We start from the raw sequence: 26,341 nt of genomic DNA on the forward strand, positions 1-26,341 counted from the left end.
AGTGATTGGCTTTGTTTTGGTGTATAAAGTATGCGTTGCTTGTATTATGCGTCGTGTATACAAACTGGTTAATGGTTGGTCGGTTAATGGTGTTTGGAACCTAGCGACTACACTATAGTCATTAAGGCTGCAGTCCACATTTTCACCACTAGACAGGAATACTTTAATCCCTGAGGCAGAGACAGCAGTAAAATCTCAGCAGATACACAAATAACTCGCACATAGGAGAAAGAGAAGGTTACGACGTTTTGTTACAACGTGGACCATTTACAGTCACACTAACACAAGAGTGTGAGGGAGCCAGTACGTATAGGCGAGGGGGACAGGGACGGGACCAAGAGAGGAAGAAAAAGAATTAGTGTTAGTGGTAAGACTGGTAGTGGACTTTGTAAATAGTCCAAGTGACAGAAACGTCGTCGTAAGCTCCTCTCTCCTATGTGCGAGTAGAAATACGCTGAAAGAAATACGCCCTCTCGGTGTCTTTATCCTGTGTTGCATACCAGGACTCTCGTGCACATTAAAGCGCTTTCCTGGTTACTAACCTTCAAGACAGTGGCTGTTGTTGTTGGAGTTTGACTTTCTTCTCAGCACCACTCTCTCCATAGTTATATTATTGTTCACCTTTGCCTTGAGACATATCGTTCACTCTCGCATTGAGACACATTATCATCCACCCTCGTCTTGAGACATATTATCGTTCACTTTCGTCTTGAGACACATTATCGTTCACCTTCGTCTTGAGACACATTACCGTTCACCTTTGTCTTGAGACACATTACCGTTCACCTTCGTCTTGAGACAAATTACCGTTCACCTTCGTCTTGAGACACATTATCGTTCACCTTCGCCTTGAGACACATTATCGTTCACCTTCGCCTTGAGTCACATTATCGTTCACCTTCGCCTTGAGTCACATTATCGTTTACCTCCGCATTGAGAAAAATTTTCCTTCTTACTAAGAAGTGTAGTTGTTGCTCCAGCGTCTCATCTTGCATGCAAGACGTAGGCTGGATCCTGGGATTTCCACACTGCGCAGTTGCTGTGTGATGATTACAAGTCATGCTGTGCGGCAAGTTGCACAGCTCCTGGTGTCCAGTTGCTGTGTGCTGATCACCAAGCCTTGCTGTGCTGAAGGTTGCACAGCTCCTGGAGACCTCACCAAGTCATGCTGTGCAGTAGGTTGCACAGTTCCTGGTGCCCAGTTGTTGTGCGCTGATCACCAGGTCTTGCTGTGCAGCAGGTTACACAGCTCCTGGTGTCAAGTTGCTGTGCGCTGATCACCAAGTCATGCTGTGCAGCAAGTTGCACAGCTCCTGGTGTCCAGTTGCTGTGCGCTGATCACCAAGTCATGCTGAAGCTTGCACAGCTCCTGGTGTCCTCGCCAAGTCATGCTGTGCTGAAGGCTGCAGAGCTCCTGGTGTCCAGTTGCTGTGCTCTGATAAAGTCATGCTGTGCTGCAGGTTGCGCAGATCTGTGTGTTCTGCAGCTTAAAAATAAGTCACAGTGCTGTGACTGAAACACTTACCAAGTCACAATGCTATAAGTGAAACACTTACCAACCCAACAACCTGCCAATGAGAACTGGGTGACATTTAGCTTGGTTGGTTAGTTAATGAGGCTTAAAGCCTACTTACCTACGCAGCCACTTCACCACCAGACAAGAATACTTTAATCCCTAAAACAGGAGTTAAAATTCACTCTCAGTCTATATAAGAGGAGAAAAATACACCTCTCAGTATATATCTGTGATATGTTGGCTGGCTACCTTCGTCTGAAATAAAGAGTCCCATGGTGACGCGTATATCGCAGTGTATATACTTCGAAAGGTGTATATCTCTCAGTACATATGCACGGAGATGCCAGTATCTCTCAGAATATATGCACTGGGATACCAGTATCTCTCAGTGTGTGTGCACCGAGATGCCAGTATCTCTCAGTGTGTGTGCACCGAGATGCCAGTATCTCTCAGTATATATACACGGAGAGTTTATTTCAATCCTTATACAAAAGATTAAAGTATTTGTGACTTGTGACACTTTTGTTCACTCAGTAGTTAGTAGGTACCTGGGTGTTTTCCTGCTGTTATGGGTTGCATCCTGGTGAAGATGATCAACATCTCAGTGGAAACAAGCCACACTAGTTTTCTTGGGTTATCGCGCATTAACCCTCCATGTTATCCTGGATTACTAAGCCTCCATGTTATCCTAGATTACTAAGCCTCCATGTTATCCTGGATTAAACCATACCATGGGCGGGGATAGAACCAGCGATCAGAATCATAAAACTCCAGACCGACACGTTAGCCACTGGACCAACTGGCTAAAATAATAATTCATCCAATTAGGTGTATTTAAACACTATAGGAAGGTTAGCATACCCACCACTGTGACCACAATTGCAAGTTTTTACAGACGAATTTCCCAATACCGTGGCTGTGACAATACGATTTCGTGAGTCATCCTGGATTACTAACCCTACGTGTTATCCTGGATTACTAACTCTCCATGTTATCCTGGCCTACTAACCCTCCATGTTATCCTGGATTACTAAGCCCCATATTATCCTTAGAAAAAAATAATAATTCAGGGTTTATAGGGTATCATTCAGGTATCGACTTTGCAAAGTCAGTAAGATTTACAATGCTCTAGTTGATCTTACATGAATGATAAAAGACTAACGAACAATGTAACAACTGGATATGACCAAAATGTCAATATCTTGTATTTTAAAAAAAATGTTGAAGTCTGTGTATTTTTATATAAGAGATTTTTGGAAAGAAAAAAGCAATAAAACAAAAACGGTAAAGACTACTGCAAATATCAGTTGTTACTTTATAAAACCGTGAGTGCTCAATAATGTGTGCAACAATTATGACATTATATTCACAAATAACTGAGAACTCGATACCTGAAGGAGAATAACTTCTGAGAAAAAAAATAGAAATATTGTTTTCTATGAAAATCTATGGATGTGAAACATTGTAAATCAAGAGGACAAGCATCTTCCTCTCCTGCAACTGCAAGAGTAACTGTTAGGTGGCCACAGCCCAGAACTCTCTAGGAGTGTCAGAAAACATGTTGTATAGTGTATTTTCAAAAAACTTTCACAAAACTGATAATTTTTGAATTAAAAAATAATAATATAATATGGCACTGTGTCCTTTTAATGATATCAAACAAAATTTCAGATTCGTATAAAAACACTTAGAAAAATCATATAAACTAACTGATTGTCAGGAGCCCCAGGAAACACTTTGTTGCTAATTATTGCCCTTACAGTATTGGCTGTGTAATATCTATCTCTCGTATGGTACTCCCAATTTGCGAGCTATCTGCCAGCACATTTGAAGTTTCAATGAGTCCAGCTTTGACAATGTTAAGTCTTCAAATAACTGTTTAATGTGATCTTCCATGGTCAAAACTAGAGAAGATAAATTCCTAGTATATAACTTTAATATGGTTCTTTTGATCAATGTCTTAGAACAACAGAGATCCCAGACAGGCCCCCATTTGTTGCGAATAATAAATTTTATAAAGAACTTCAGAGTGTGGTCTGTTACTATTTTCTTCTTAGGCAACACTATACTGGATCAGAGTTAGTTAAAGGTATTTTAGAGTCTAGGGGAAATAATTTCGACAGGGAAACTCCATAGAATAATATTCAAATTTATTAAAGTATTTAAATACAATACTTTATTTTCTCTCTGTACCTAATATTATATCTTAATACTTTATGTACAATAAATTTACAAGAATATATATATATATATATATATATATATATATATATATATATATATATATATAAATATATATATATAGTTCAAAATCATGGAAATATTACATTAAGAAGGAAGATTAATTTTTTCTTCCTGCAATTAAGTCTTCACTAACATCTACGTCTTTGTCTTAACAAGACCGTGTAAACTCAAACTACAAAATGTACAGTATTCAACAAGACCTTTGAAACCGGCCGTAAAGGAGGCAGAAAGCAAGAGGTTTGTCTGAGAAGACGTATTTCTAAGGATTGCTGAACTGACCAAGATTATAAATATCAAAACAATCTTCAGAGCAATGAGGAACAAACTATGAGTCAGCTCTAAAGCTGAATTCTCAAACCCATTCAAACTGTATACACCTAAGAGAGAACCAATATACAATCAGTAGTCAAGGCTAGAATAGGGAGTGGACTCACTCCCTGCCAGTCTATTGACCTGTCATCAGGTTGGATCACGTGACCCAAACGTCAGTAAGCTGGACATAAACAAGCGAACAATTTACCTGATGGTGCCGAGACTTTTGTATGTTCTATATACATATAAGAAATCCTACCTAACAATAATAATAGTAGCTAAAAATCATCGATATCGATAATAATAGTGATAATACCATGGTATATTATATATATATATATTGACAGATAATAATATAAAGCTGAAAGTCTCTATATTAGCTATAAAAGGAGACTTTTGCACTATAATATTAAGTGATAACCATATTCTCTTACAATAGTTAAATACTACAGGATGACCAATCTCCAAGATACAACACTAACGGATTGCATCAGAAGGTGGCCAGATTTATGCATTATTTTATTTTTATTTTTATTTTTATTGTTAAATGTGTTTTCCCCACTTAATTACTATCCCACCATGTTATTATGAATCAGTAGCCTTCCATATTATCCTGGATTACTAATCACCTGGGCCAAAGAGAGACAACATGAATATATCAATATTTTTTTTATAGAATTATAGCACAATGGAACAATCTACCCACTGAAGCTGTATGCATGAAGACAACGCAGTCTTTGAAGCACCAGCTGGACAAGCACTTAGATACTTTAGTATGATAGGGCAAAGTGAAATGAACAAATACATTCGTCTCTCAGCCTTTGAGTAGAGAGGATGTGTGTTACTGCTGCCCCCTATAGTTGACTGGTGGCAGTTTTCGTTTTCACAACATGGCGACCCGGCGCTGCATCAATACCGTGTGTATTGAATTGACCCATGGGGAAATGCTTGGACTGTCAACAGCGCTACTATTGCCTGCGATAATTCCTGATACTTATGGTATTGCCAACGGCGACTTGTGCGGTGTGGCAATGAATGGCATATCACGAATCTTTGTGAAGTTCTCCTCGGCTCATGTTTACGAGGAGGTGGTCGACAAGTTCCAGGTTAATCTAGTGGTTAACCCTGCAGTGTCAGTCAAGCTACATGACGTCTCCCGCTGTTATACATGGGTAAAGGTCAGAAATGTGCCCTTTAAGGCTGATGTGTCTGACATTAGAGCTGCATTGGGTAATTATGGCACCATACACATGGCTACAGCAGGGAAGTGGTCTGACAGCCCATATGCAGGAATACCAGAAGGTACGTTTTTTGTAAAGATGATGTTACGACACCCAATCCCTTCTTACGTGATCTTGCAAGACTTCAGAACTCAGGTAATGGTGTCATATGCAGGGCAACACTGCACTTGCAGGTTGTGCAGTGCATATGATCATATGGCGGTACAGTGTGAACGACGACGAGGTGCCAAGGTTGGACAACAAAGCACGGACATTGAGGAGGAAGCTGTGGGGCAAGATGTGCCTGGTGTGCCGGTGATACCATCAGGATTGTCTTGGAGCGAAGAGGTTGAGAGGTCTACGGAGACAGCGTGTGTCACACTCCCGGAAGTGTTGCCTTCTTTGGAGGTGAGACCAGTAGAAGGCCTGGCTCTGCAAGATGTGCATAACAACGACGTAGAGGAATCCATTGCCTCCGTGCTGGAGGAATTATTTACAGAGAGGAGCATGAGCCCTGCTGCAGACCCATCCCTAAACCTGGCACCTGCTGCGAAGGTGGATGCTGGACACGAAGAGCAGCTGGTTGTGGGCGTCCCTGACGCCTTGCTGAAACATATGGTGGAGGTGGACATCCACCAGGACTGCTCTGTGGATGAAGACACGCAGGTGGAAAGTGTAACACGAAAGCGCTCTGTAGTGCTTTCAGACTCGGAGGAAGTGCTGACGCCAGCCCAGTGATCAGGGAAAAAAACCTGGGTGGATGTGGCACAGAGAGGGCCCTGTGGACCTAAAGCTCAGGGGTTGGTCAAAAGTGCTTCAAAAGGGAGGGGGGTTGAAAAAGGTGGGAACAAAAGATTCGGTGAGAAACATTCAGTATGGAAAGGAAAACCCCCACTGACCAATTTAAGTGCCTGACAATAAATATTAATGGTTTGAGGAGTGTGCGAAAACGTGTATGGTTCCGAGAATTATTAGTGCGTAATAATGTTGATGTTGTGTTCGTACAGGAACACAATCATAAATTAGGAAGTGAGTTGCGAATAGATGGGTATGATGTGTATGTGGAGAATGCTATACGGTTGAAAGGTGGCATTGCCATCATGATCAGGGAGACTAGCCCGTTTGTTGTGAGGCATTGCGAGGGTGGGGAGGGGAGGGTAATAAGGGTGGATGGTCTATGGGGCAGGGTGAAGGCAGCCTTAGTGTGCGTGTACGGACCGGCAGAGAATGATGGGCGTGTAAAAACTACCTTTGTGAAGGAGGTATTAATTTACTATTTGCGGTCACTCCCTGAAGTGGCGCTCATTGGAGGGGATTGGAATTGCGTGATCTGGCATAGGGATGTTGAACCCAGGGGAAGTGGACACTTTTCTGGGGTGTTGGGGGAGTTATTGAATGGGGCGAGTTTGATGGACGTGGCGGGGGGGTGAGCTTGAGCATACTTTTATACGTCGTGGGCCACAGCGCAACTTGATAGAGTGTATGTACCACATACTGTCACAGTTAAGAGTGTGCGTATCATGGATGTGGTGTTTTCCGATCATAGAGGGGTTCTCGTGGACGTAGGGTGGGAGGGATTACCTAGAAGGAGTTGTAGTTATTGGAAATTGAATGTTAAATTGTTGAAAGGGGATGAGAGTAGCCAATCATTTGCGACTTTGTGGAAGGGTTTGTGGGCTGAGGCACCTGGGGACGGTGATTTGGTTCGGTGGTGGGATATGGTGGCTAAGACACATATCCGGGATTTTTATGTTTGGCGAGGGCGGGAAAATAATCAAATGTTGTACGGGCTTCAGGGGTATTTGGAAGGACAGTTACATGATTGTTATGTGGGTGATGATGCACGATACCCTGTAGAGGAAATTGAGGAGTTAAAGGAATGTATAAAGGGCTTGCATAATGATCGTTTTGATGGTGCTCGGGTGGTGGGAGGTTTGGAGGAGGTTCTCTACGGGGATCGGCCTTCGGCATGTGTGTTGAGGGAACAGAGGCAGCGGAGAGCAGCTACAGAAATGATGGGGTTAACAGTGCACGCAGGGAGAGAAGGCTATCAGGAGGGCCAAGTATTGGTGACGACGGAGGGCATGAGCAGGTATATAGATGCGTGGTTTAAGACCTACATGACAAGCATTGGGATAAGTAATATAGCACTATGGGAAATCGGTAATAACATGCAGTGTGGGCTTAGTATGCAAGACAGAGAAGCACTGGAAGAGCCTATTTCGGAGTGCGAAATATGGTAGGCTCTGGCTGGGGCGAGCTTAGGTAAAGCACCTGGCATTGATGGGCTCCCGAGTGATTTCTACATAACAAACTGGGGTGTGATGAGAGCATTTTTGGTACGGTTGTTTAACATCTTAAAGATTAACGGGGTTATGGGAGAATTGCAACGGATGGCAGTGGTGGTATTGGTGCCAAAAGGGGATCGATCAACAGTTCTGGATTATAGGGCCATTTCACTTATGTGCGGTGATTACAAGTTGTTCGTGAGGATACTGGAGAATAGGCTGAAAAAGGTGATGGAAAAAGTTATAGATAGGGGACAATATGGGATACCAGGCAGGTCCATGTTTGAAGGCCACGGGTCGGGGTTTGAGGCAAGGTTGTCCCCTTTCACAATTATTGTTTGCTTGTTTTCAAGATCCTTTTTATAGGGTGGTGCTGGCTAGAGTTTTGGGGTGTTGGGGGGTTATGAGAGCGATGGGTGGCCTGGTATTGTGGGTTACATAGATGATACATCGGTCTTGGTAGGAGGTGGTGTAGATTTGCAGCAGGTGGAAGGAATCGTGGACGTGTTTGGAGAGGCGACAGGGATGAGAATTAATGCTAAGAAGACTAAGTTCATGGCAGTGGGAAATTGGGACCAAATGAATGGGGGCATGAGGGGTAGGTGGAGCGTGGTGGACCAGCTTAAGATATGTGGGATTGTGTATGTTTGTGATCCGTTGGTGGCACGTGAGGTGAACTCGGTGAGGGCCGTGGACAGTGTGTTAAAAAGATTAGGAGGATTGAGGTCTGCAAATCTAACGTTGCACCAAAGAGTAATTGCGACAAAAGTACTATTATATAGTAAATTATGGCATGTGGTGGCCATGTATCCATTACTGCGCCGAGAGGCCATGAAATTGTTGCGTAGGGTTTATCGGTTCATTTGGGGATCTGGCTGTGAGTGGTTAAGCAGAGGGGTAATTACTTTGCCGATTGGCCAAGGAGGGCTGGGGCTCATACCGCTGGAGCGAAGGATTATGAGTATTTACGTGAAACGGAGTCTTCTGCGGGAGTGGGGGAATAAGGGGAGGGGGATCGAGAAAGTGCATGCGGACATAAAACGTTAGTGGACGGGGAAGGATTTGCGAGTAGGGGAGGCGATGTTGAGATTTTTGATGGTGGCGAGGGATCCAGCTCGAGTCAAGCTGCACATAATCGAGAGAGTGGGGGGAGGGTTGGAGGTGGCTGCTGTGGAAGGAACATACCCGATGTATGCCTGGCGCGACATATGGGAACGTCTCCGGAAGTTGCGCATTAGTCCGGGTGTACGAGAGGTGATGTATCGCTTTTTACACGGGATTCTGCCGTCTGGGGTCGTCTTATTTAATCGAAAGCTTAGGGAAGGTGGGGAGTGTCGAGCGTGTGGTGAAGTAGAAACCATTTTTCATGTTGTATATTTTTGTGAATGCATAGGCAGGGTCAGGGAATGGTTTGGAAGGGTAATTCGATTTATGGGAGGGGGTGGGTTGCAGGTATTGCGAATGTTAAGTTTAGATATTGATGGGGTGGGAGCGCAGGTTCAAAACACAGTGGCATATCTGGTAACTGATTTTGTGTTCACATCATGGGCAATGAGAGCGGGTTAAAGGATGAAGGTGCTGGCGGCGACATTTTACAGATCTAAGTGCCGCAATCGGGAAGTATATGGTAGGAGATGGAACACTGAATTTACAGAGGGTTATAGGAATTTTCGGCTGTGTGATTTATGGACTTTGTAGGTCAATGGGAAGCAACGGGCTAGCCTGCCGTTCTGAGGCCTGTGGGTGTGAGTGGGCAAGAATGAAGGTGAGGTACGTATAATATTGAGTAATATATGGAAGAGTGCGTGAGGGGAATGCGTATTACACTGTTTGTATGACACCATTGTTTGATTTAAGGTGTTTTTCCTTGGCTATGATGGGGCAGTGATGGAAGCGTATGTTTAGATAAATATGTAGGTGCGTGAGTGTGTGTGTATATATATATATGTGTGTGCATATGTACGGAAATATACATAGATGTATTTATAAATGTATACACGTGTGTGCGAGTGCATGTTTGAACAGGAGAATATAGTGGGTGACAGAGTGTAGCATTTTAGTCATAAGATGCTTACCAAATATACATTAAGCCAAGGTGAGGAGTTTCATTTGTTCATAATTTTATCCATTGTGAAAATTGAACTAAATATAAGCTGATCTACGCGATTGTTTTTGGTATTAGCGCTGTATAGCCCTTGTGGTTTAGCGCTTCTTTTTGATTATCTTAATAATATTTTGGATTTGGAGTATAATTATTACAAATGTCTGTAACGTGACTATTGGCATAATATATATTGCAAGTGTAATGCCTGTTAAGGTGTATGTGTTTTAGCTGTATTTATAGTTAACATTATTGTGTCATGTAGGTACTGAATTTAGGTGTTTTATTCTACATTGTCTGTGTAAAAAGTTGCCACTTGTTTTAGATCGTTGAATTAGCGTCTATTACTTTTAGGTTTATGGGAGATAACAGGAAGCACACTTCACCCAGCAGGGTGGCCGGTGTGCGCACCGAATTATCTAGATTCCATACGAAGAATGTCTAAATTGGATGATATGATCGTTAGTAGCGAGTTGTGAATGGTGTTGTGTAGGATGTAATGGCAATCGAGTCAGTAGGCATATTTTCCTTGTAATCAAAAGTGTAAAATTGACTATGTAGGCTAATATTCAATGTATGAGGGGATAATGTCATAATCGTGAGGTGTGTGTTGGTGTGTTGTGTATATATTAAAGGTCAGAAGAATGGGGTTTATGTTATATTCAGGTCAGTGAAAGTATACTTTTTAAGGGGTACTGTAATTTTTTGTATCATTCTTACAATTACTCACAGGTGTGGGTGAGTATCGGTTGTGTAAGTTAATATTATAGACAGCGTTGTAGTGTCATAGTTCGTGTTTGTTTCTTTTTATACATGCACTTGCTTATGTACAATTCTGTGTGAAGGATTAATAATATATAAACAACAAAGTGAAAAGTAAATGCATATTGTAGGTTTGGCGCTTCTTTTTTTTATAATAATAATAACATATTGTAATGTAGTCTTGTGTAATCTTGCTTAACATAGGTGCATGGGATATAATGCGCAGGGGATGAGGGACAGTTTGTGTCAGCACAAAGTTAAACGTCTGTGTGTATTTTGACAATGTAATTTATAATTCTGTGTAAGAACTGATACTGTGCTCTTTTATCTATTTAATGTATTGTATTGCTTTAAATAAAATAAAAAAAAAATTACTGTCCCACCATGTTGTTATGAATCAGTAGCCTTCCATATTATCCTGGATTACTAATCACCTGGGATAAAGAGAGACAACATGAATATATCAATATTTTTTTTTATAGAATTATAGCACAATGGAACAAACTACCCACTGAAGCTGTATGCATGAAGACAACGCAGTCTTTGAAGCACCAGCTGGACAAGCACTTAGATGCTTTAGTATGATGGGGCAAAGTGAAATCAACAAATTCCTGGATGAACAGTTAACTACAAGCCACCCAAGCTGATACTATTGTAGTGATAGAAGCGGAGGTGGTGGTGGTTGTGGCAGTCAAAGCGGTAACCATTGGTGTCCTACTCCCTCTGCATTACCTTTACCACTACTTCTCCATTTTCTTCTTTACTCCTCTCTTTGTCCCGTCCCTGTCCTCCCTCTCCTATATATACACTGGCTCCCTCACCTTCGTGTGTTAGTGTGACTTGTAAATGGTCCAAGTCGGGTTGAAGCATCGTCATAAGCTTCTCTCTCCTATTTGCTGGTTATTTGTGTATAGTCCTGGTATTTGCTCCGAAACTGCTCAGGAAATCTGGTGTGTTTGCAACCACCTGCACCACAGTACCCAGAAGTGGAACTCTTGGTGACTTGAGGTAGAACTACTGGTACACACTGCCCTGTGGGCAGCAGTGGACCAGTATGAAAAAAATATAGAGGTAGTTTGCACCCCACACCATCCATCCACTTATATCTCTCCTATACATTCCATGTGATTTTATTATGTGGTATGATACCTTTCTCTCTCACCCTCTCCCCATTTCATGCCAGCAGTGACCAGAGAGATTCAAAGATGAGGAGAGAGCATTCTGCTTTACTATCTTTGTCTTAAACGTCTAGATAATATATGATGGTTCATAATCTAGATAGACTTCGTTCTTCTTGGCAGATAGCCTCCGTGTGGCTTTTAAAAAGTCCTCTGGAATCTGTCTTTCTCATGTTCTCTTTCACTGTTTAACTCTTGTGTCTCTCTCCAGATGTCATCAGCTGTGTGGGTATTGGTCGTGTGCGTCGGGGTGACAATGGCGGCTCCTGGAGTCTTTCACGAGGCTACCAAGATTGTTAGTGTCCCTGTCATCAGCGTACCACACAAGACCTTCAGCTTCAATCACGAGGCAGTAGCTAGCTCTCGCCTGGACACCAGCATTCCTGTCGCCACCAAGACCGTAGTCGCGCCTCCCCCAAGTAGTGAAGTCACTGTCTTCAAGACCCACTCGTGAGTATGATCTTACTGGTAGCAATCTAACATTTTTAATGTACTTTTAATCTCACCTCAAGCATTTTGAAGGAAGTATTATCGCAGTGCAGTGGCTAGCACGCACGGCTCACATCCGAGAGGACGCTGGGTCGAACCTCAAACTTAAGACGTATGGACAAGTTTCCTAACACTTACTGCCAGTATTACCTAGAAATACATAGATACCCAAGGATTAGTTGACCGTTGAGGGCCACAGACTGGGGGGAAGACATAGAATGTACCCCATTGGAAACAAGCCACATTGCTTGATTTAAATGGGTTATTCTGGTTTTATAACCCTCCGGGATCATATTCCGAATAATTTTAAAAGATTATTCCGAATATTAACTCCAGAGGTTTAATAATCCAGGATAACCCAATAAAGTCAAGCAATGTTTTTTTTTCTGTTGGGGTCCATATTTAGGTCTTCCCACGGGATGTGACCCACAACAACAGTCGACTAACTCCCATTCACTGCTAGGTAACAAGAGCAGCAGGTGTTAGGAGACTTGCCCAAGAGTCCGTCCTTGCCTTCCGGATGAGACAAGCACGTTACCACTGCACCACAAAGTACGTATCTTCAACGTGAACCAATAGTCACTTCTGAATGTTGTGTATCCTTGAAATATAGATGTTTTCTGTAAAATATGTTTTAAAGAATATTCAGAACTAAATAAGTGCAATTAAATGTGTAGTTAAACGTTAGTAAATAAGTTTTAATTTATGTATTGCATACCCACTCATTGTTTTTACAATGGTCTTGACTGCACACATATTATATGCATCAAAATAATATATTATATATAGGATAACACAATAAAGTCAAATAGTGCGACTCATTCCATAAGAAAGAATACACTGGTAAATAGACTGCGCAATTATAATTTTCTGGGTATAAACACCCGTGTATATGTGCCGAGAAAATAAAATGCACATCTGTATTTATTCGTCAGTCCCCGTCTTCAGTAATCGTAATATAAACAAAGAGGTCGAGGTTAAAATGGGACACTCAAATGATTCTCAAAGGTTATAGGATCTCTGTTTTTCCTCCTCCTACTTGCATTTTTCTAGCCTGTATCCCTCTTAATGACTACGCTCCTAAACTTCAGGTGGCATTTTCCCCACCCACTCTTACCTAACCTACCTCACTGCCTTTCACCATTTTTCTTTCCTTTCTACAGAGGAAACTCTCGATTCCTGTCAGCTCTGGACTCAGCTGGAGTGAGTCTTGCCAATGCTCTGGGTAGAGGTGCTACTAGCCTCGGTGACTTTCTCAGCGGTTTGCTGAGTCCTTCTGCGAACTTCCATAAGACTGTAATAGCGCATTAACTTATTTATGGTGTTGTGCATTCCGCACCTGTCGTTGCAGCCTTCTACGATGACGACAGGGTAAGTCAAACGTCCTTCTTTTGGTAGCAATACTCACACACACATTGATATCAGAAACGTGCGTGTAGTTTCTACAGCCATTACCTGGTTCTGACTGAGATCTGCATCAGGGAAGTATCCATGGCGAAGAAATGAACATCCATCCTAAGGGTAATTGCAAGAGGGTAATAAAGCTTACCCTATCGTTTCGTCGGTGTCTACAATGAAGGGTGTGATGGATGGTTTATAGCTGGATTCAGCAACTAGTCACCTAGGCTGGTTGCAGCCCTGCCCAGTGCATTGGCAAGCCTCACTAGTCTAGAGCTGCCAGGAAATAAAAGTTTCCTCTGTTGCAAGGGAAGTGAAGATGATGAGAGGCACTGAGCTAGAAGAGGTGATAGTGGGTTGTGGGAATGCCACCTGGTGTATAGGAGTATCATCATTAAGATAGATGTAGGGTGGAACAACACAGAACCAGGAGATGACAGAGGACGTATGAGCTTTCCAAATCACTTGAATCCCCCATTTCAACCTTGGTGTTTTTTTCTACCTTAAAACCAGTAAAGTCGGGGACTGATAGATAAGTACAGACTTGCATTTCATTCTCTCTCAGAGATATACACATCGCGATGTTAGTACCATGGGTCATAATGTTTTAAACTATTTACCAATGTACTCCTTCTTATGTATTACGTTATCCCAGGTTAAGCCTTTATTATGTATCATTTTACTTCGAATAACATGTGTGTCCTCAAGATCTTCGTAAAATCTGTACATAATGTGTGCAATACACAGCTCAAAAAATTATTTACTTGTTAATGTTTAACTACACATTTAATCTCTTACATTTAGTTCAGAACACTGTTTAATATGGTTTTCATAGAAAACGTCTATATTAGCAGTACGTACAACATTGAGAAGAGACTATTGAACTACGTTGATAACAGCGCCTTGTGGCGAGGTACACTGGAAGCTGCTGGGCTCACCCCCGAGAGGACCTAAAGTCGAATTTTTGACGATGTGAGAGGTTTCGGCAAGTCTCCTCACTCCTGATGTTTCTCTTATTTAGCAGTAAATTGATAACTGGGAGTTAATCGACTTTTGTGGGTGGTATTCTGGGAAGAGGCCCTATAAAGAACCCCAGTGGAAATAAGCTATATTATTCGGTTTTCTAACCTTCCAAAGTTAATAATCAGAATAAAGTCTTAGAAGAGATTTATTTTGAGTAATAACGTCTGAGGGTTGATAACCCAATACAGCTAATTAAAGTGGCTCATTTCATTCGTGGTCCTAAGTCCTTCCATGGATGCGACCCACAACAGTCGACTACTTTCCAGGTCTCTATTTACTGCTAGCTAAAAGGGGCAGCAGATGTTAAGAGACGTGCCCGTACGTTCCTCCTTGCCCAGGATGCGAGTCGCCTACCAGTGTACCTCGAGGTTCCTTAATTGTGATTCAGTTGTTCTCCTCAATGTTGTGCTTACCGGAAATGTGTTTTTATGAAAAATATTTTAATGAATATTCTGAGCTAAATTTAAGTGATTAAATATGCAGTTAAACCTCTATTAATTCGTGTTAAATTATGTATTGAATGCATACACAAAAAAAATTAAGATTGTCTTGAGGGCACATTATGAACGTCAAAATAATAAATTATGAAGATTTATCATAGGATAACATAATGAAGTCAAACAATATGATTTATTCCATAGAAAAGGGAACATTGGTAAATAGCCAAAGAAATTATTACCCAGAGTATAAACACCAAGATATATTACAAATAACCCGCACTGAGAAGAAATTTATGGCGACATTTTGGTCTTGGACAGACTAAAACTTCGTCATAAATTTCCTCTTTCACGAGTTATTTGTGATTTGTTGCAGGCATGTTATTGTGACTTATTCTTCACCGAGTTGTCAAGTCTGTACTTACCTGTCAATCCCCGTCTTCAGTGATCTCAGGGGGGAAGAAAAAAGACTGGTTAAAGAGAAAGGTCTCCAGGTAATTCGTGAAGAGAATACGTCCTCTATCTTCTACATGTGTTATTCTAACCCTGATCCCTCCTAATAATGAACAATGCAGAAAAAGCTTCAGGTGGAATTCCCACCACCCACTTCTCACCTCACCTATCTCACTATTTCTCATCATTTTTTTACGCCTTCAACAGAGGAAACTCTCAGTTCTTGGCAGCTCTGGACTCAGCTGGAGTGAGTCTTGCCAATGCTCTGGGTAGGGCTGCAACCAGCCTCGGTGACTTCCTGAGCCGTTTGGCGAGTCCTGGAACCTACTACAAGACTGTCGAGGTTCGTCAACAGCCTGCCGTCAGTGTCGTGCATTCCGCATCCGCCGTTGCACCCGTCGCTGCACCCGCCGTTGCACCCGTCGCTGCACCCGCCGTTGCAGCCACCCACGAAGCCGGTGTAAGTCTTACCTCTAACGTAATTAGCTTCAGTTAAGATGGGGTTCATTTATTCGTCAGGTATATTTCCCTGATGCGAGTCTTAGGACCAGGTGGTGAACATTGTTTCTGCTCTCCTGGCAACGCTGTGGCTGCGTGGTCCTATCAAAACATATTTTTTTACTCTTCTTGAACCGAAATTCAGAGGGTTATGATTTTCTTATATTATGAATATTTCTCATAATTTCTCTGCTCATTTCGAGTGTCTTTTTATGTTCCCTCGTATATTTCTATGAATGAACTTGATGAATGGAATAAATAATGAGTTCCCATATGTATAAAGGAACGGGTGGAGTTTGAACCCATGGCAAGTGAGACCTAAAACTCACAGGCCAGTGCGTTAACCAGCTGATCTATGAGTTTTAGGTCACATTTGCCATTAGTTCAAACCCCACCCGTTCCGCGAATTGTTTTCAATCGTATTATTACGGCCTGCTTACATATTTATCCTTATATTATGATTATTATTATTATTATTATGATTATTATTATTATTATTATTATTATTATTATTATTATTATTATTATTATTATTATTATTATTATTATTATTATTATTGTACTTTTTTGTTCACATATCTCTCCTCAGATTTTTTAAATAATGTTTATCAGTGCCACAGATCTGCTAATAAGTTTATATTGCAAAATATTATGCATCAATATTCTTAACAATGTATGCTATGTAATATTAAATTGCACTATTATAATTTTTTTAATACAGTCATTAACTACTTTTTCAGCAGGAATTTATCACTTGGAGTAATGACATTGTGCTGAGGTCTCTGTCAACAGTAGTGTTTACCATATACTTTCTCGTTACTGCGTACTTAGGTGTTTATGTATCTCGTTACTGTGCACTGTGTATTTATGTATCAAGTCGAAGACTTACCATCTTGTTTATACTTTTCCTTGGACCAGAGCCACTTCTTGCTGAAGTCAAAGACGAAGACGGTGTACTAAGTCTGACCAGTCAAGTTGTTGTGGTGTCCTGATCTTCCTCGTCTTGTGAGTTCCATCACGCAAGTCGCATCGATGCTGCGGTTTCAGATTTTATAAAACTGTGTTAGTTGGGAATGGTTTGTGTCCCTTAGATTCTACAAATTATGAGCAAAATTTAAGCTGCTGGAGGAAGAGGTTGGGGGTCACACAACAACTGAAGAAGACCTCAGAGCTTAAAAGGAGAAGAGAGAAAGTTTTTCACTATTAAGCGAGGTGGCTTTTTTTCCCCTTGAGTTTTGATTCCAAGTCAAAATAACGCTTGTAGAGACGATCCACTGATGTTATGCTCTTACTGGAATTTCTTTCTCTCTCTCTCTCTCTCTCTCTCTCTCTCTCTCTCTCTCTCTCTCTCTAAACTAAATACCAGAACTGGTTTCTCGCTAAGGCGAGGACTAGTGGCAAGAGGTTACTTTAGGGCTCAGAGGTCACAACATACTGAGATTAAGGTCAAGGTTTAGGTCAGGTCAGTTGAGAGCCTACATAGTACAGGTCAGGCCACTTGGAAAAAATGTGTATGCACAAGTCAGGTCACTTGACAACCTATGTATGTATACGTCACTTTTGAAACTGTGCATGTATAGGCCGTGTCAATTATGCACCTGTGTTCAGGTCAGGTCACATAAAAACCTATGTATGTGCACTCCAAGTTGCTTGAGGCCCTGTATATGAGTAGGCTCCATGTGCCTACCTACTACTGATTCCATTTATTAATGTTGTTGCTGTTACCTATGTTAAGTTTATTTTGAGGAAGAGGAACAAATGATAAATGATAAGAAAAATTATTAGAATGAGAAATTATGGTGAAAAGTGGGGTTGATGATAATGACAACAGTGATGAAGAATGTGGAGAAGATGGTGATGTTGATGATGAAGACGATTGTAAATAAAGAACAAGAAAATTAGTGCAAGGAAAAAAAACAGATTCATCTGCAAACACACAGCTGCATTATTTTCAATCCCAACTTTAACTACATGAGAGAAATTTCCGCAATAAAATTGAAAGATTGATGGATATATAGTCTGTTTGTGATGCTCCAACTTTAAATAGTTTTGTATCTCTTTACAGAATACATTTGTTCTTGTAGAATACATTTGTTTTTGTAGAATACATTTGTACCTCTTGTAGAATGCATTTGGTCTTGTAGAAAACATTTGTTCTTTTTGAATTCATTTATAACTTTTATTTAATAAATTTGTAAATCCATGTGCTATTTTCTCTTTTCGAAAATCCGGTTTCCCTGGATTTTTCAATAGTACTATTTCCTTCAGTGTTCCTTCCAGCACTGCTGAAGTCACTTCAACGCTGATAATTTCGGTTCCAACACTGTTAAAGTTAGTTCCAACATTGCTGAAGTCGGTTCTAACGCTGCTGAAGTCAGTTCCAGCACTGCTGAAATCTGTTCTAACCTGCTGATCTAGATGAATTAGACACGTGCAACATTTGGTTAACTTTACTATGCAGTCGTTCCGCCATACAGTGGCTTTACCAATACACTACATGATTTGAGGACTGTAGAAATATATACAGAAGATAGTGGAAGACGAGGTAATCAGTCCCTTAGCCTAGGAGCGGGTGATGAGCACCGTAGTCTCGAAGAATCTGAAGCACAGGTAGATACAAGTAGGTTCGCCAGGACGGGTCCTGACCCGGGTCTTCTCCATACGGTGATCCGGCAGTGGGTCCCCATAGGGAAAGTGTCATCACGTTTTTATCGAGACGGAGGATGGCAGGCGATGATCGGCAGCAACATCCTTAAGCTCTTGACTACAAGATGCACCAGGCGTGCTGCCCTGGTACAGGCAGGAAGACTGAGGCTGTATATACCGAAGTCAGTTGAGGTGCAGCAGATGAAGGCATTGTCACTGGTAGACAGAATTTCCCAGTGGGAAGTAGATCTTACCCAAGAGATGAGCCAGAAGTAGACAAGTAGGTTGTAGAAATGTATTTGTACCATAGACTATATGTCTATAAATTAAAGATACCCAGGCGTTGAACGTGTCTCATTCATCATCTTGTCGGCATTGTATACCAGTGATATGCAACTGCTGATGTCGGTTCCAACACTGCTGAATTTAGTTCTAACACTGCTCAAGTCAGTTCAATTATTGCTGAAGTTAGTTCCAGCACTGCTGAAGTTAGTTCCAACACTGCTGAAGTTAGTTCCAACACTGCTGAAGTTAGTTCCAACACTGCTGAAGTTAGTTCCAGCACTACTGTAATTCCAACACTGCTGAAGTTATGTTGATAATTACATATATTACCGACAAGTTAATGAGTAAGACTAAGTTGAGAATCTTCATTGTTGAAACGTTTCGCCTACTGGGTAAACTTCTTCAGTCAAATACAGAGAAGCATTGAAAGCAGCAAAAGTGAAGAACTAAGGATGATGTAATCTGTTCGTCAACCTTGTAGGAATAGTTAGAGGTGGTCAGTCCCTCAGCCTGGAGAAGAGCTCAGCTCCATGGTCTGGAACAATATGAACCTGAAGCATGAGAATGGGGTCTTAAATACTGTCGAAGATGAAGTGAAAGATATCGAAGACGTTGCAGAAGGCAGGTAGTAAGTGGTGAAGTTGTAGATGTCCTCAGTATCTTGGTCCAGAGGACATCTTGCAAAAACCCCAGCCCTCTGTGTATTAATACAGGCGAAACGAATAGTGCAGAGTGAGGCATAAATTTCTAATACTGTTAAATATTTGTGTTGAGTATTTAACTGAATCAATATTCACAAATTAACACATGGAAACTAATATCACAATTTCTTTAATGACAATAGCATATTATAACAAACACAACCCAAAACTAATTTAAACTTTCCACTATGAAACACCAGTTTTGAAGCCGACCCGAGGAGACATTTCTCTTATTATCTCAAAGACGACAACCCTAAAATTCACCAGCGTATTAAGTCTGAAGCTGGGCTTAGCCCCGGCTCTTTTTCTACGACTCAAGACATTCCTCCCCAAAGCTTTTCTTCGCCTGTGCCGTCTTCCCGCTCACCCCATGTGGGTCTTACCTGTGAGTCATTCATTCATTCAAACTACAAAATTGCGGGTTTTCAATATGCATTAATTATCCCTTTTTTCAGTTCTATTTTATTTAAAATTCTGTACAATCCACTAAGAAAAAACATTTACTCTTGTGTTTTTTTTTTTTTAAGAAAGATCAATTTGATAAAATAAATTCTATATATTAGGAAATAAATTAGCAAAAAAAATACTTCCAATTAAGATACAGCGACCAGAAGAAACATTCTCTAGTTATTGCACTGAAACTACTTTATTTACTGAAATTGGATATTTAAAATTGACGCAGCTTTCTTCCAGTGAAGCCCGTCAACACTGAACGGTTGAAGACAATCAGAAAAGACATTCTCCAGTAATTGCTTTCAATACAACGATTCCACCATTGTTTCCACTACGTCTCCATTATTACATCCTCGTCTCCACGTGTATTATATGAAGCATGTGATGTCTATTTCCATGAAGTATATGATATCTATTCCTATTAAGAATGTTATACCTATTTCTGTGCATCGTATAATAATAATAATAATAATAATAATAATAATAATAATAATAATAATAACAATAATAATATCTTTATTTACTACAAGTACATGTACAAGGTATACAGTCCTAGTTGACATCAATGACATACTACTATATACAAAGCCCCTTGTTATGCTGATCATTTCGGGAAATTAGGTCAGTTTTGTCCCAGGAGGATCTCACCTTCAAGGACCATAACATTGTATCAATCGCATCTGCTAGAAAAATGACAGGATGGATAATGAGAACCTTCAAAACGAGGGATGCCAAGCCCATGATGACACTCTTCAGGTCACTTGTTCTATCTAGGCTGGAATATTGCTGCACACTAACAGCACCTTTTAAGGCAGGTGAAATTGCTGACCTAGAAAATGTACAGAGAACCTTCACGGCGCACATAACGGAGATAAAACACCTCAATTACTGGGAGCGCTTGAGGTTCCTGAACCTGTATTCCCTGGAACGCAGGCGGGAGAGATACATGATTATATACACCTGGAAAATCCTAGAGGGACTAGTACCGAACTTGCACACGAAAATCACTCACTACGGCAGACGATGCACCATCCCCCCAATGAAAAGCAGGGGTGTCACTAGCACGTTAAGAGACCATACAATAAGTGTCAGGGGCCCGAGACTGTTCAACTGCCTCCCAGCATACATAAGGGGGATTACCAACAGACCCCTGGCAGTCTTCAAGCTGGCACTGGACAAGCATCTAAAGTCGGTTCCTGATCAGCCGGGCTGTGGCTCGTACGTTGGTTTGCGTGCAGCCAGCAGTAACAGCCTGGTTGATCAGGCTCTGATCTACCAGGAGGCCTGGTCACAGACCGGTCCGCGGGGGCGTTGACCCCCGGAACTCTCTCCAGGTAAACTCCAGGATGCGACCCACACAAGTCGACTAACACCCAGGTATCCATTTTACACTGATGGGTGAACAGGGACAGCAGGTATCTTATGGAAACACGTCCCTAATGTTTATCAGTCGTATCGGAGGAGATTCGAACTCCGGACCTCAGTGTGTGAGCTGAGTGCCCTAGTGATCGAGCTACGGGAAATATAGCAATCTACACTACTGAATAAAACAGCAAGTCGGTGCAAAGGGAGGAAGTGATCTCTCGACATAAACAAGGAACAGTCAAATTTATCACCACTTCTGAAATCTTTATAACACTTCAAGACGCAATTTTATACTTTGGAGCACTAAAAAACAATCCCCATCTTTATTTTGTGGTGGGTTCGGTGCGGTGTTAGAAACCCCATCAATGCTTTCTGAACTCGGGTGCAGGTTTGGAAACCCTATTTTTTTATGTCGGTTTGTTTACATCTCAAAATAAAATGTTTAAGCTTATAACAGAAAAAGATAGTTTTCTTCTACAATTTGAGGTTAAACAGAAAACGGAGATATACAGGATATACGATATACGATGACGACAGGGTAAGTCAAACCTCCTTCTTTTGGTAGCAATACTCACACAAACATTGATATCAGAAACGTGCGTGTAGTTTCTACAGGCATTACCTGGTTCTGACTGAGATCTGCATCAGGGAAGTATCAATGGCGAAGAAATGAGCATCCATCCTAAGGGTAATTGCAAGAGGGTAATAAAGCTTACCCTATCGTTTCGACGGTGTCTACAATGAAGGGTGTGATGGATGGTTTATAGCTGGATTCAGCAACTAGTCACCTAGGCTGGTTGCAGCCCTGCCCAGTGCATTGGCAAGCCTCACTAGTCTAGAGCTGCCAGGAAATAAAAGTTTCCTCTGTTGCAAGGGAAGTGAAGATGATGAGAGGCACTGAGCTAGAAGAGGTGATAGTGGGTTGTGGGAATGCCACCTGGTGTATAGGAGTATCATCATTAAGATAGATGTAGGGTGGAACAACACAGAACCAGGAGATGACAGAGGACGTATGAGCTTTCTAAATCATTTGAATCCCCCATTTCAACCTTGGTGTTTTTGTCTACCTTAAGACCAGTAAAGTCGGGGACTGATAGATAAGTTCAGACTTGCATTTCATTCTCTCTCAGAGATATACACATCGCGATGTTAGTACCATGGGTCATAATGTTTTAAACTATTTACCAATGTACTCCTTCTTATGTATTACGTTATCCCAGGTTAAGCCTTTATTATGTATCATTTTACTTCGAATAACATGTGTGCCCTCAAGATCTTCGTAAAATCTGTACATAATGTGTGCAATACACAGCTCAAAAAATTATTTACTTGTTAATGTTTAACTACACATTTAATCTCTTACATTTAGTTCAGAACACTGTTTAATATGGTTTTCATAGAAAACGTCTATATTAGCAGTACGTACAACATTGAGAAGAGACTATTGAACTACGTTGATAGCAGCGCCTTGTGGCGAGGTACACTGGAAGTTACTGGGCTCACCTCCGAGAGGACCTAAAGTCGAATTTTTGACGATGTGAGAGGTTTCGGCAAGTCTCCTCACTCCTGATGCTTCTCTTATTTAGCAGTAAATTGAAAACTGGGAGTTAATCGACTTTTGTGGGTAGAATTCTGGGAAGAGGCCCTATAAAGAACCCCAGTGGAAATAAGCTATATTACTCGGTTTTCTAACCTTCCAAAGTTAATAATCAGAATAAAGTCTTAGAAGAGATTTATTCTGAGTAATAACGTCTGAGGGTTCATAACCCAATACAGCTAATTAAAGTGGCTCATTTCATTTGTGGTCCTAAGTCCTTCCATGGATGCGACCCACAACAGTCGACTACTTTCCAGGTCTCTATTTACTGCTAGCTAAAAGGGGCAGCAAATGTTAAGAGACGTGCCCGTACGTTCCTTCTTGCCCAGGATGCGACCTGTAGTCCTCTCGGATGCGAGTCGCCTACCAGTGTACCTCGAGGTTCCTTAATTGTGATTCAGTTCTCTCCTCAATGTTGTGCTTACTGGAAATGTGTTTTTATGAAAAATATTTTAATGAATATTCTGAGCTAAATTTAAGTGATTAAATATGCAGTTAAACCTCTATTAATTCGTGTTAAATTATGTATTGAATGCATACACAAAAAAATTAAGATTGTCTTGAGGGCACATTATGAACGTCAAAATAATAAATTATGAAGATTTATCATAGGATAACATAATGAAGTCAAACAATATGATTTATTCCATAGAAAAGGGAACATTGGTAAATAGCCAAAGAAATTATTACCCAGAGTATAAACACCAAGATATATTACAAATAACCCGCACTGAGAAAAAATTTATGGCGACATTTTGGTCTTGGACAGACTAAAACTTCGTCATAAATTTCCTCTTTCACGAGTTATTTGTGATTTGTTGCAGGCATGTTATTGTGACTTATTCTTCACCGAGTTGTCAAGTCTGTACTTACCTGTCAATCCCCGTCTTCAGTGATCTCAGGGGGGAACAAAAAAGACAGGTTAAAGAGAAAGGTCTCCAGGTAATTCGTGAAGAGAATACGTCCTCTATCTTCTACATGTGTTATTCTAACCCTGATCCCTCCTAATAATGAACAATGCAGAAAAAGCTTCAGGTGGAATTCCCACCACCCACTTCTCACCTCACCTATCTCACTATTTCTCATCATTTTTTACGCCTTCAACAGAGGAAACTCTCAGTTCTTGGCAGCTCTGGACTCAGCTGGAGTGAGTCTTGCCAATGCTCTGGGTAGGGCTGCCACCAGCCTCGGTGACTTCCTGAGCCGTTTGGCGAGTCCTGGAACCTACTACAAGACTGTCGAGGTTCGTCAACAGCCTGCCGTCAGTGTCGTGCATTCCGCATCCGCCGTTGCACCCGTCGCTGCACCCGCCGTTGCACCCGTCGCTGCACCCGCCGTTGCACCCGTCGCTGCACCCGCCGTTGCAGCCACCCACGAAGCCGGTGTAAGTCTTACCTCTAACGTAATTAGCTTCAGTTAAGATGGGGTTCATTTATTCGTCAGGTATATTTCCCTGATGCGAGTCTTAGGACCAGGTGGTGAACATTGTTTCTGCTCTCCTGGCAACACTGTGGCTGCGTGGTCCTATCAAAACATATTTTTTTACTCTTCTTGAACAGAAATTCAGAGGATTATGATTTTCCTATATTATGAATGTTTCTCATAATTTCTCTGCTCATTTCGAGTGTCTTTTTATCTTCCCTCGTATATTTCTATGAATGAACTTGATGAATGGAATAAATAATGAGTTCCCATATGTATAAAGGAACGGGTGGAGTTTGAACCCATGGCAAGTGAGACCTAAAACTCACAGGCCAGTGCGTTAACCAGCTGATCTATGAGTTTTAGGTCACATTTGCCATTGGTTCAAACCCCACCCGTTCCGCGAATTGTTTTCAATTGTATTATTACGGCCTGCTTACATATTTATCCTTATATTATTATTATTATTATTATTATTATTATTATTATTATTATTATTATTATTATTATTATTATTATTATTATTATTATTATTATTATTATTATTGTACTTTTTTGTTCACATATCTCTCCCCAGATTTTTTAAATAATGTTTATCACTGCCTCAGATCTGCTAATAAGTTTATATTGCAAAATATTATGCATCAATATTCTTAACAATGTATGCTATGTAATATTAAATTGCACTATTATATTTTTTTAATACAGTCATTAACTACTTTTTCAGCAGGAATTTATCACTTGGAGTAATGACATTGTGCTGAGGTCTCTGTCAACAGTAGTGTTTATCATATACTTTCTCGTTACTGTGTACTTAGGTGTTTATGTATCTCGTTACTGTGCACTGTGTATTTATGTATCAGATCGAAGACTTACCATCTTGTTTATACTTTTCCTTGGACCAGAGCCACTTCTTGCTGAAGTCAAAGACGAAGACGGTGTACTAAGTCTGACCAGTCAAGTTGTTGTGGTGTCCTGATCTTCCTCGTCTTGTGAGTTCCATCACGCAAGTCGCATCGATGCTGCGGTTTCAGATTTTATAAAATTGTGTTAGTTGGGAAGGGTTTGTGTCCCTTAGATTCTACAAATTATGAGCAAAATTTAAGCTGCTGGAGGAAGAGGTTGGGGGTCACACAACAACTGAAGAAGACCTCAGAGCTTAAAAGGAGAAGAGAGAAAGTTTTTCACTATTAAGCGAGGTGGTTTTTTTTCCCCTTGAGTTTTGATTCCTAGTGAAAATAACGCTTGTAGAGACGATCCACTGATGTTATGCTCTTACTGGAATTTCTCTCTCTCTCTCTCTCTCTCTCTCTCTCTCTCTCTCTCTCTCTCTCTCTCTCTCTCTCTCTCTCTCTCTCTCTCTCTCTCTCTCTCTCTCTCTCTCTCTCTCTCTCTCTCTCTCTCTCTCTCTCTCTCTCTCTCTCTCTCTCTCTCTCTCTCTCTCTCTCTCTCTCTCTCTCTCTCTCTCTCTCTCTCTCTCTCTCTCAACTAAATACCAGAACTGGTTTCTCGCTAAGGCGAGGACTAGTGGCAAGAGGTTACTTTAGGGCTCAGAGGTCACAACATACTGAGATTAAGGTCAAGGTTTAGGTCAGGTCAGTTGAGAGCCTACATAGTACAGGTCAGGCCACTTGGAAAAAATGTGTATGCACAAGTCAGGTCACTTGACAACCTATGTATGTATACGTCACTTTTTAAACTGTGCATGTATAGGCCATGTCAATTATGCACCTGTGTTCATGTCAGGTCACATAAAAACCTATGTATGTGCACTCCAAGTTGCTTGAGGCCCTGTATATGAGTAGGCTCCATGTGCCTACCTACTACTGATTCCATTTATTAATGTTGTTGCTGTTACCTATGTTAAGTTTATTTTGAGGAAGAGGAACAAATGATAAATGATAAGAAAAATTATTAGAATGAGAAATTATGGTGAAAAGTGGGGTTGATGAT

At 41.0% G+C, this 26,341-nt stretch overlaps 1 protein-coding gene across 2 annotated transcripts in view; it reads left to right on the forward strand.

Moving 5' to 3' along the window:
* Positions 1-25,742, forward strand: part of LOC128689786 (uncharacterized) — a 53,241-nt gene extending 27,499 nt beyond the window's left edge. Inside the window, exons 2-4 of one of the 2 annotated variants that reach the window (XM_070087462.1) lie at positions 11,833-12,071; positions 24,074-24,350; positions 25,294-25,742. In XM_070087462.1, coding sequence (XP_069943563.1) covers positions 11,833-12,071; positions 24,074-24,350; positions 25,294-25,335 — 558 coding nt within the window. In that variant the 3' untranslated portion in view covers positions 25,336-25,742. Of the gene's footprint in view, positions 1-11,832; positions 12,072-15,628; positions 15,882-16,837; positions 17,280-24,073; positions 24,351-25,293 lie in introns of those variants that run through there. The other variant, XM_053778251.2, reaches the window with a different exon arrangement.
* Positions 25,743-26,341: the final 599 nt, after the last annotated feature.

This window comes from Cherax quadricarinatus, chromosome 22, assembly GCF_038502225.1.
Source record: "Cherax quadricarinatus isolate ZL_2023a chromosome 22, ASM3850222v1, whole genome shotgun sequence".
NCBI classification, from domain to species: domain Eukaryota; kingdom Metazoa; phylum Arthropoda; class Malacostraca; order Decapoda; family Parastacidae; genus Cherax; species Cherax quadricarinatus.